The sequence below is a fragment of the Thamnophis sirtalis genome, unplaced genomic scaffold (assembly GCF_051295495.1).
Source record: "Thamnophis sirtalis isolate CommonGarterSnake01/CBP01778 unplaced genomic scaffold, rThaSir2_p1.2 scaffold_6, whole genome shotgun sequence".
Classification (NCBI taxonomy): domain Eukaryota; kingdom Metazoa; phylum Chordata; class Lepidosauria; order Squamata; family Natricidae; genus Thamnophis; species Thamnophis sirtalis.
In genome coordinates this window covers 23024841-23037299 of record NW_028261386.1, presented here as the reverse complement: position 1 = coordinate 23037299, position 12459 = coordinate 23024841, and the positions used below count along the sequence as shown (strand labels likewise).

The window sequence follows — 12459 nt, the reverse complement described above, 5'->3', positions numbered from 1 at the left end:
CCACAACTTCTGAAGGAAAGCTGTTCCATTGGTTGATTGTTCTCACTGTCAAAAAGTTCCTCCTTATTTCTAGGTTGAATCTCTCCTTGATTAGTTTCCATCCATTATTCCTTGTCTGGCCTTCGGGTGCTTTGGAAAATAGCTTGACCCCTTCCTCCCTGTGGCAGCCCCTCAAATATCGGAACACTGCTATCATGTCTCCCCTGGTCCTTCTCTTCAGTACACTAGCCATGCCCACTGAATTGGGCTGGATACATCCTTGCCTATGTGATAGTTTTCGCCTTTAGTGATAATCTGCAAATGTGCATTCATTTTAAACGTTGCAGTTATCCTCTACGCCAGTAGGGCAGAATTTTCTGCTTCTGGGGAGGCAGAGAGAATTAGCAGCCTTCCAGAGGCTAATGTTCACCCAATGGATCAGGAAAATTTCTTACGAAATAAACTTACTTTCATGATTTCAAGGAATGGATCCAGGATATGGATCTATTTATCAAGAAGTTACTGTGTTTTAAGAATGAAGATATAAAGCAACATGCTGGATCAGTTAAGGATTTAATGAATGGTATATCACTAATTACTATATGGATCTTTTCTTTCTGTTAATTACTTAGCTTTTGGTTTTTTAGTCGTGCTCATTTAAATCACCATATTTTCTAGGTTTTTTTTTAAACTGATCAATAATCACCATTTCTCAATTTTTCTTTCTGTTGGTGCTAGTTGTTTTGTATTTTGATATATATATATATATATATATATATATATATATATATATATATATATATATATATATATATATATATATATATATATATATATATATATATATATATATATATATATATATATATATATATATATATATATATATAAATCCCATTATCCCTAATAAATGTGGCCAGGCTGGGTTCTACAAAGCTGGAAAAAGTTGATCTATATATTTAATGCAATATTTTATTTCCCACCATTATTATTTTTGTAAATAATTCAGGGCAGCAAACATACCTAATAGTCATTCTTCCTCCTATTTTCTGGAAAACTAGCTTTCATGCCTGAAGTGGGACTAGAATTCATGACCCCCAGGTTTGTGATCTAATATCTTAATCACTAGACCAAACTAGTTCTGTTGTCTTCTGTTTCTGTATTTCGTAGTAATAATTGTGGGTTGGGGGTGGGGAATCCTTGTAAATCAAAAAGCTTGCATTTTTTCTTCTGAAACTTTATAGATCTCTAATACAAGTGTTATTTGAAAATGGTTTTTAAACAGTATTTGTTAGACTTGAGTAAATAATTAATACACATCTGTTTTATTCTCAGCTTTGAATTCTTACCTCAGTTGGGTTCATGTTTACAGTGAGATGCCTTAGAATTTTATAGCAAAAAAGTGAGGTCAAAATAATGAGTGAATAAACAAGCAAATGATTATAAGCAGCACTAGTGTTTACACCAGGGGTGGGTTCCTGCCAGTTCTAACCTCTTCTATAGAAGAGATTCCACAAATTTGCAGTGCCGTTTAGAACTGGTTCCAGCTCCCTCACCCCGCCTGTCCACACATCATCAAGATGAAGAGCAAGAGGAGGAATTCTGGGAGTTGAAGTCCACAAATCTTAAAGCTGTCAAGTTTGAACACCCCTGAGGGATTTTTTCTAAAAGGTTAGGGGTGCAAGGGTCTTGTAACGTGAAAGCTTTAAGACTTGCATGCTTCAATGGCAGAGTTCCTGAGCCAACATGACTGGAGGAGGAATTCTGGGAGTTGAAGTCCACAAGTCTTAAAGCTGTCAAGTTTGAACATCCCTGGGGTTTTTTTTTCTAAAGGGTTAGGGGTGCAAGGGTCTTGTAACTTGACAGTTTTAAGACTTGCGTTCTTCAAATGCCAGAGTTTCTGAGGCAATATTTTGGTTGCTAAGCAAGAGCGTTGTTAAGTGAGTTTCACCACATTTTACAAGTTGGCCATGCCCACTCAGTCACATGACTGCCAAGCCACTCCCACCCATCACATGGCTGGCAAGTCACTCCCACCTGGTCACATGGCTGGCAAGCCACTCCCACCCAGTCACATGGCCGGCAAGCCACTCCCACAAAGCAGGCCACACCTACAGAAGAGGTTCTAAACATTTTTGAAACCCACCACTGGTTTACACCAAATATCTTTGCTGTTTATAAGTTGAGTGGGCTGAATGTAGTTAATTTTGATGTTGTCTGCTGATCAGAGAAAAGGCTTCAGTCAAGCAAAATGGGCTGCAAAAGACATTTGTGATGCAAGCATGACCTCAGATGGGAAACCCTAAGAACTTGTAGCCTAGAGGCTGACAGAGCAGTTGCTGGGCCCCAGCACCATGCTGACAATCCTGCAGAATGTCATCTCAGACTGCTGCCACCTGCTGCTGTTTCTGCTAGTTGCCATTATATTTGTGCCTGCTACTATCTGGGCGTTCAAAAAAGTGAAAAAAATACAGGTAAGATCAAATTCTTCATTGGAAGTTGCTTAAATTTCTGGTCCTGGTTCTGGTTGTGAAGAAGGGCTGATTCTAAATACTAGATATGACAAGCTGTTGTCATATGGCTCTTAAACCTCAGCTATAACTTCCCAGATCATTATCTATCTGACAGAAAGCAAAAGCTTATCTCATAAGACTATGCACCTGTTTAAATGGATATAGTGGAGAGTCTTTTATTCATGTTTGATGATTGGATCAGTAACATATTAACCAATTATTAAAAATATTTTGTGTAATGTAAAGTTGTGGAATTATTTGGGAAGCGGTAGGAAAGAGAGAGAGAGAGAGAGAGAGAGAGAGAGAGAGAGAGAGAGAGAGAGAGAGATTCTATTTTTGTGACTGTTTAGCTTTTTTTTTTTAAAGTTGGGAATAATTTGACTACAATAAAAAAAAGTCAAGAAGTGATATTTGTAAAAAGTTCTATTCTCACATTTTTCTTGTAAAAAAAAATTATTTGCTCCGAGAAAAACAAATCACAGTTCATTTCATATGATTTTCCCTGCAGTCATTAGAATAGTCTTCCGTAATAAGGGATTATGGAAAATATGACTGTTTTTAAAAGTCTACTATATATGATTTCTGTTTGCTAAAATGAGTCATATGTCTTTCAAGAATGATGTCCAGAAACCCAGATGTTGAAAAAATGCCAATTTATAACAAAATAGACCTGGGAAATTTTGGCTAAGAAGCAAGCTAAGATCATACAACAAGTCTTTTTGTCTTACGTTAGTTTATTGGCCAGCTGGAGAGAAGGAGAATAAAAACCAATTAGCTCATAGTATTAATAATTTTGAGTTTTGTAGAAATGAATATAATTCTAGGTCAAGTTTAAACTGTTTTGTGAGGGACTTGGGAAGGAACACTGAAGATGCAAAAGTAATCTCAGGTGACATATTTCTTCTTTTACCATGTAAACATACAGATAGAATGGATCCCGTAGTCCATGGGTGTTAAACTCACACCAACATGGCAACGTCACATGACATATTGGGACTTTTTCCCCCTTTGCTAAACTGGGCATGGGCGTGGCCAGCGTGTACACATCCGGCCTAGTGGCCGGAAGTTGGAGAGCCCTGCTGCAGACCATCTGATCTAGCCTCATTAGTACATCCGCAACAGACAGTTGTCTAATATTTGCTTTAAGAACATCAGTGATGGAAAAAATTATTCCTTTAAATAATTATTTTCACTATTAAAGTTCTCAAAATGGACAAATTGAAAGATTCTTTTGATGTTCAGTCAAACTGTACCCTCTCTTCAAACTTGCTATTATTATATCTAATTGTACCCTTTGGAACAGAAAAGAACAATTCTTCTTACGTGTGTTCCTTTTCTTCTTTTTCTTCTACAGGCTTGCAACAAAAAGCAGAGCAGGTACAAAGTACCATGGATAGGTAAGTGATGCACACAATTTCACTTTCCTCTTTCTTTTTAATCCCATAGCATTGGGGTGCCAACATGTCCTTTGCTGTGAATTCTGAGGGTTGACGTCTACACATTTACCATGTATCAAGGGTGAGAAACATTGCTGTAGTAATTGGGAGGTTGAGTCTTGGAACAGCAACCTTTCTTCTGTATCTCTCCTACTGCAGCGTCCTTGGGAAAAATAAGTATCACAAGCATAGATCCAAGGAGGACAAAGGGTATAAGCTCAGCCACAGAACAAAAGTAAGTAACCTAACTTGATATCTTCCCTAATAAGGAAGCATGCGCAAAGCAAACCACTACCAACCGGTGCAGGAACCCACCCCTGCTAGTACTATCTGTTTACCTAGCATGCTTGCAGCTCCCAGCCCTAAAGACTCTAGGCAAACAGCTGGCACTACCTTTCGATGTGCATCCTCAATTGAATACCTGCTTACTCTCTTGTAATCCCTTCCTTTCCAATCTCTCCACTGGGGGGCGGGGGAGCAGAAAAATTCAGAAACAGGACATTGTATACTAACTGACTATAATGTTAAACACTTAACTGAGACAGAAAGGTCATAAACATGAACCTTAACTGCAAAGTTATTTTTTTTCTGTGCCATCATACTGTATGAAGCAGTGAGTAAGGAAGGTCTACCTATAATTAAGGTAAAAAGTCGTAAAAGATACAAGGATATGCATGATAGAGTTTCATGTCCAGTTTAGTTAATGGTTTTTCCTTTCGATATGAACAGATGGTATAGCCTTTTCTTTGCTTACTTAACTGACATAGATACTTGCCAGGCACACCTAAGGAAATGTTTTATTTAGGGCTTGGCCAAACATTGAATCAAAATTGTGGTGCAATATAAGGTATCTTAAACAGTGAGACTTCAGGGGATCACAGAGGAAAAAGAAAGGCCAAGGTGTCAAGAGGAATTATACTTGAGAGATTTTTTTTCACACTGAGGAAAGATTATACAATATAATAGCAATAGCAATAGCAGATTTTTATATACCGCTTCATAGGGCTTTCAGCCCTCTCTAAGCGGTTTACAGAGTCAGCATATTGCCCCCAACAACAATCCGGGTCCTCATTTTACCCACCTCGGAAGGATGGAAGGCTGAGTCAACCCTGAGCCGGTGAGATTTGAACCGCTGAACTGCTGATCTAGCAGTCAGCTGAAGTGGCCTGCAGTACTGCACCCTACCCACTGCGCCACCTCGGCTCCTACAATACAATACAATAGCAGAGTTGGAAGGGATGTTGGAGGTCTTCTAGTCCAACCCCCTACCTAGGCAGGAAACCCTATACTGTTTCCGACAAATGGCTATCCAACATCATCTTAAAGACTTCCAGTGTTGGGGTATTCACAACTTCTGGAGGCAAGCAGTTCCACTGATTAATTGTTCTAACTGTCAGGAAATTTCTCCTCAGTTCTAAGTTGCTTCTCTCCTTAATTAGTTTCCACCCATTGCTTCTTGTTCTGCCCTCAGGTGGCTTGGAGAATAGTTTGACTCCCTCTTCTTTGTGGCAACCCCTGAAATATTGGAACACTGCTATCATGTCTCCCCTAGTCCTTCTTTTCATTAAACTAGACATACCCAGTTCCTGCAACCGTTCTTCATGTTTTAGCCTCCAGTCCCCTAATCATCTTTGTTGCTCTTCTCTGCACTCTTTCTAGGGTCTCCACATCTTTTTTACATCGTGGTGACCAAAACTGAATGCAGTACTCTAGGTGTGGCCTTACCAAGGCATTATAAAGTGGTATTAACACTTCACGTGATCTTGATTCTATCCCTCTGTTTATGCAGCCTAGAACTGTGTTGGCTTTTTTGGCAGCTGCTGCACACTGCTGGCTCATATTTAAATGGTTGTCCACTAGGATTCCAAGATCCCTCTCACAGTTACTACTGTTGAGCAAGGTACCACCTATACTGTACCTGTGCACTTTGTTTTTCTTGCCTAAATGTAGAACCTTACTTTTTTCACCATTGAATTTCATTTTATTAGATAGTGCCCAATATTCAAGTTTGTCAAGATCCTTCTGTATCTTAAGTCTATCTTCTGGAGTGTTGGCTATTCCTGCCATCTTGATGTCATCTGCAAATTCGATGCAAATTTCCCCTCATCCAGATCATTGATGAAGATGTTGAAGAATACTGGGCCTAAAACAGAGCCTTGGGGTACTCCAATGCATACCTCCCTCCATGTAGATGCAGTTCAATTGAGGACTACATGTTGAGTGTGGTTGGTCAGCCAGTTACGAATCCGTCTGGTGGTGATGCTGTCTAACCCACATTTTTCTACTTTGTCTAGTAGTAGGTAATGGTCTACTTTATCAAATGCCTTACTGAAGTCCAAGTAAACTATATCAACGGCATTCCTCTGGTCCACTAATTTTGTCACTTTGTTGAACAATGCAATAAGATTAGTCTGGCATGATCTGTTTTTGACAAACCCATGTTAGCTTTTGGCTATTACTTTGTTTACTTCTAGGTGTTCGCTAATTCGTTGCTTGATTATCTTTTCCAGAATCTTCCCTGGAATTGAGGTCAGCCTGATAGGTCTATAGTTTCCTGGATCTATTTTTTTTCCTTTTTTGAAGATGGGAACCACATCAGCTCTTTTCCACTCCTGTGGCAGTTCCCCCGTGCTCCAGGATCTCTGAAAGATATAGTTCAGTGGTTCTGAGATCTCATCTGCCAGTTCCTTCAGATTGAAATACATTTTTTTGATTTTTTTTTCCAAATATGCAGCCTTCCATGTTTTATGAATTCTGGGAAGGGAATAGGAATTACAGAATAATGGGGGGAGGCGGAGGAAAAAATAGCTGTAAAATAATTGTAATGAAGGGGAGCCAAATGAACTTTCTGAAAAAGATAAAGGCTATGTATAAAAACAAACTAAAAAATCAAATATCATAAGGATGCCCTATTGCCATCTTAGTTTACCCTCCTCCCCCTCAAAAAAACAACAGGGAAAGATATAAGCATGGTTATAAGCATGTGATAGATTATTCCCAATGTACATATACCTCTCTCTTCCATTTTTGTCAGGTCCTGCAACAATTTGAGCCTCTATCAAACTCTGTGTGTTTTGGACAAGAAAATTGAGTACCTCACCTGGCAAATGCAACGTATCAGTAAACCGTAAGACCCTGATAGAACTTCTTGAAAGCGAAGACCTATGCAGTGAGGGCAGTGGTGGGTTCCTACCAGTTCAAACCGGTTTGGCTGAACCGGTAGTGGTTTGACAGCCTGGGTCGCTGCAACCGGCAGCGACCCAGGCCTGCCACGCCCCCAAACCAGTTCTCCTGGTGGCGCCATAGACACCACTATCTTGTTTTTTGGTTCTGTGCATGCACAATGCAATTGCACTGCACATTTGCGCGCAGCTTGAGCAAAGCGTGTGTGTGGTGGTGCCACGAGAGAACCGGCAGGAGCAACTGCTGGAACCCGCCTCTGAGGGAGGGGGTTAGGGCTAGAGGAGACACTTTCTACTAAGCAGTGGAGTGAGTGTTTTTTTAAAATATAAAAGTAAGCTAAAGCTTTCTAAATGAATAAATAGATGGTGATGGCAAAAGTTGGAACAAGTAGCTGGATATTTATCTCTTTCTGTTCAAGAAATTAAAAGTTCTGGACTACATAATATTAGTAAAAAGTCACCTTGCTTGAGAGACTCTTTTCAGTAGATCATGCTGTAGTCTTCTTAGCAGGCATATTTGCATTCCTTTTGCTTCTGCTTTTGCTTCTTATTAACATTTGGTACTGTGGGGGCCTGGGAGGACCTGGGAGGCGGGAGAGGCTGTTTTTGCCCTCTTCAGGCTCCAAGAAAGCCATGTATGCATGCGCGGGGCGGAGGTGTTGCTTACACATGCACAGGTGGGCACAACGGGGGGGGGCATTTAATTACAGGTGTGAACCTTTGGCATCCAAGGGGAAAAAGGTTCACCACCACTAGTATATATTTTTAATTGAGGTTCTCTGGCCTTAAGATCACCGTTGAACGCCTAGCTTTTGTGGCCTGAGGCAACTGCTTTCGTCTACATAAGGCAGGGGCTTATCCTGCTTTATGTAGAGGAAGAGAATAACATTTGGATTGTAAGTAACATTTGGTCTGCCCTCCCAATGACCCATCTTCCACTTGCCCTGCCAAAAGTAGGGGATACAGTACATTTTAGCTGGAAGAAATATGGGTCTTTCTTTTCAATGTGGGAATGGTACCTATCAGCTTCACACCCCTCCATCCTTCACACAGCTGGGGGTATTGGAAGCTAAACTGGTTAATTTACTGCTGAATATGTTAAGATCTCGAGTTATTTGTAAAAACAATAAAGGCAGGATACAAATTTTAAAAAGTAAAAAATAAATAAATATGTAGCAAGGGATGGGATGGGTGCTATATAAATAAGCTTCATGGGAAATGGCTGCTGTGACCATTTTTCTTTGTTTTCCTGCCTCCCATCCCATTTTTAGAATCTCACGCTCTGCATCCAACACCACTTTGAATTCCATCACCTCTCTGTACAGCTGGGCCCATTCATCAACCAAAGATGTCTGCTATAGCCGATCTAGAACACCTCCCTCCCCAGGCCCCATTGCTTCACAAGAAATTCCAGTGTGGCAGGGGCAGGTTACCAGACCCTACAAGGCTGGTTTCCGGAAGTCACGCCAAAGATCTTCTTCTTATCCCCCAATGGACTTCCAACTGCACCAGAAGCCAAAGCAGCGGAGAAGAAGTACTCCAACATCTGAATCTTTGACCAAACTGACGCCAAGGATTCCTTCAACAGTCAGAAGCAGCCCTGTCCACTTTCAGAGAGTTGGAGGTAGGATTTATTTCCTGGACTACAAACAGCAGGAGCTGCTTGACTGGCACATCCACAAGAAACATTGGGAGAAGGAAGCATCACCATTATATTTGGAGAAGGAAGCTCCACCACTACATTGGCAGAAAGAAGCCCCACCACTACACTGGCAAAAAGAAGCACCAGCATTCTATTGGCAGAAGGAAGAACCACCATTATATTGGCAGAAGGAAGAACCACCATTGCAATGGCAGAAAGGAGCACCGCCATTACAGTGGCAGAAAGAAGCACCGCCATTATATTGGCAGAAGGAAGAACCACCATTGCAATGGCAGAAGGGAGCACCGCCATTACAGTGGCAGAAAGAAGCACCGCCATTATATTGGCAGAAGGAAGAACCACCATTGCAATGGCAGAAAGGAGCACCGCCATTACAGTGGCAGAAAGAAACACCTCCGTTCTATTGGCAGAAGGAAGAACCACCATTGCAGTGGCATAAAGAAGCACCGCCATTACAGTGGCAGAAAGAAGCAAGGCCATTATATTGGCAGAAGGAAGAACCACCATTGCAGTGGCAGAAAGAAGCAAGGCCATTATATTGGCAGAAGGAAGAACCGCCATTACAGTGGCAGAAGGAAGCACAACTATTACAATGGCAGAAAGAAGGATCACCATTTTGTCAGGTGCCCAGCAGAGAGACCAATGTGCAGGTTGGCATCATCCCACAAAATGAGGTCGTACAATTGGTAAGTCAGCAGCTCTCCATTAGTCAAAGGTCACGTAGCCACACACCTCCTTCAACTAGCCCCAAACGTCGTCAAACGCCCCAGAAGCCTCCACCTATCAGGGTAAGGAGCCCGGGACCCTGTACTCAGACTGCTGAACCTTCTTCCAAAGATTTACTGCCTCCCCCATTCATTATCTGTCAGACTACTAGCCACAGCAATCTCAAGGCACCGACCAATGTGCAAATTGGCATCACCCCACAAAATGAGGTGATCCATTGGGTAAGTCAGCAGCGCTCCACTGGTCAAAGGTCACGTAGTCGCACACCTCCTTCAACCAGTCCCAAAGGTCGTCAAACTCCACCCAAACCACCTGCCAGGGCAAGAAGTCCCAGACCCTGCACTCAAACTCCTCTACCTTCTTCCAAAGATTTACTGCCTCCCCCATTCATTATCTGTCAGACTACTAGCCACAGCAATCTCAAGGCACCGACCAATGTGCAAATTGGCATCACCCCACAAAATGAGGTGATCCATTGGGTAAGTCAGCAGCGCTCCACTGGTCAAAGGTCACGTAGTCGCACACCACCTTCAACTAGCCCCAAACGTCATCAAACGCCCCAGAAGCCTCCACCTGTCAGGGTAAGGAGCCCAGGACCTGGTCAAAGGTCACATAGTCGCACACCTCCTTCAACCAGTCCCAAAGGTCGTCAAACTCCACCCAAACCACCCGCCAGGGCAAGAAGTCCCAGACCCTGCACTCAAACTCCTCTACCTTCTTCCAAAGATTTGCTGCCTCCCTCATTCATCATCTGTCAGGCTACTAGCCACAGCAGTCTCAAGGAACCAACAAATGGAAATCTGAGTAGCATGACCCCCGAGGAGGAGTTAACAGAGGTACTTAACCTGCTAGCACAAAATGAGAGCCTTTTGACAAAGCAGCCTGGAAGACCCAGAACTCCCAAGAAAAAGGAGAAAGACGTTCGTAGCAAAAAGCCAAGTACCTCCAAGGACGGCGCAGGAAGATCAGGCAGTCCCAAAGGCAAGCCAGCAGAGACTCAGATCAGCCTGATGCTTGATCGACAGACACACCGATTGAGCTGGGCTGATGACATGACAGAAGTCCCCAGAGAGAGTGGAGATCTTCCTAGCTTTGCTCAGACATCATTCTTAGACACTACTTTCATGTGCCAGAACCAACTGGAATTGCCTTGCATTCACCAAGCACAAATAGAACTGCAGCAGGAAAGTTTCAAACTTGCAAAGAGCCCTCTCAAGTCTCAGTGTCTGGCCCATGCCATTGTGGAATCATTGGACACAGAGCAAGCTACACGGGATCTATACATGTGCCTGGCTAAAGGTCTGGAGAATGGGCATAGCCAGCCAAGTGTAGAATATCCTATTTGCTTGTTATGTGGCCGCTGCGCTCCTTATTGCCCACATCCCCATCCACAGCACGGCCCTTGCCTCCTTGTCTATCCACGGCTAAGTGTACAGGACGGGGAGGTTTACATGAACTTGGGCTTCCTCCTTAAGATCAAGAGGCATGAAGCCAACAGATGGGGTCTGGTGCAAGGAAAGGATGCATCAAAGTTGCAACACAGCAAAGGGCATCCTTCCAAGCAAGAGAGGAGTCAGAGCAGGAGCCCGAGCAGGAGCAGAAGCAGGAGGAATGCCCATGAAGCAGCACCCCCATCAAGGGCCGCAGAGAGGCCATCTCGCCTAGCCAGGCAGCGACCTTCAGAGGCAATTGACCTGAGAGCCAGACGGCACAGGGCTGGTCCCAGGCCATCCAGAGCAACAACACCCAGATCCCCTCCACGTTCACCTAAAATGGAGTCCCAGCCACGAAAGCCAGCCCCAGAGACAACCCAACCCAAGTCCCCACAGAAGCCTCCCAACATCCTGAAAAAGCTCTTGTTATGCATCAAGAAAGTTTGGGCAAAGGTGCGGAGGAGGAGAGAACCCCCTTCCACAAAGCGGAGCTCTAGGACATCCCTCCAGAAAGCAGCTTCTTCTCCCTCTCTGGTGGATCCTTCAGCTCCTTCTGGTTTTCCAGCCAATGGCATTTCACACCAAAAGCAAGACTCTCTTCGTAAACATGCAGTGACTACTACACACGCAAAACAAGGACACTCCCATGGTCATAGAAAAATGTCCATGAAAGTCTCAGATCATGAATCATTTCACCCCCACAAGAAGGTTGATAGCTACCGTGCAAAACCAGCTTCTTCTGGGGCACCAAAAAAACATTCCAGACATTCTCCCCCAAGGCAATTACAAAGGAGCCCCTCCAGAGCTAACTTGTATTGAGGTCTCAATAAAGATGTGGCTTGCTGCCAGTCTCTGGGGCTCCTCTCTCCAACAAGGATCTTCTTGTCCCTCATCTCCAACACTTAATGCTTAACACGGCAGGTCCGTGTTGGTTTTTTCCAGGCTGCAAATAAACTGGCTGGGCTTTTATATATTTCTCTATTTTGAAATACCACCTTTGCTCAATTCATGTGGGTTTCTCTAAGAAATTGTAGGGAAACATAAAAAATGCATCTAGCTAATTGTCCATCACCACAGATGGCACTATTACAGGAAAAAAACCATCTGCTAGATTTATGGATTGTGATTGTCGGTTTGGGAATCATGTGCTAACACAGCCAGGCAGAGAGGAAATTGGGGTCTAGGGAGCACAGAGTGGAAGCATGTGGGATGAGAGCATTGGTGGGGCAGAGGGCAACATGATCAATGTTGCAACCTTGGATCAAATTAAAAACTGGATGGACCAGTAAGTCACATTATTGGAGGAAACCACTTTGGCGTAGTTTGCCTGGGATACTGCATATGCAGAAAAATAAAGGGAGATAAAGAATAAATCCACAAAAAGACAAAAGAGTGGCACTCAATTTTGAGTGCAAAATATTGGAATCAGAAGAAAAAATGGCAGTTATTTGTAAGCATCCTTAGAAATAATCTCTCTATGCCATCATTTTTCTCTTATGTCTTCTACTAGCATTAAACATCATGATT

At 42.8% G+C, this 12459-nt stretch overlaps 1 protein-coding gene across 1 annotated transcript; it reads left to right on the top strand.

Moving 5' to 3' along the window:
• The first annotated feature begins 9960 nt into the window (after positions 1 to 9960).
• On the top strand, positions 9961 to 11901 carry LOC106541769 (uncharacterized). Its single transcript, XM_014057302.2, has one exon. It carries the CDS (start codon positions 10309 to 10311, stop codon positions 11749 to 11751), a length of 1443 nt encoding a protein of 480 aa, XP_013912777.2. The 5' UTR covers positions 9961 to 10308; the 3' UTR covers positions 11752 to 11901.
• Positions 11902 to 12459: the final 558 nt, after the last annotated feature.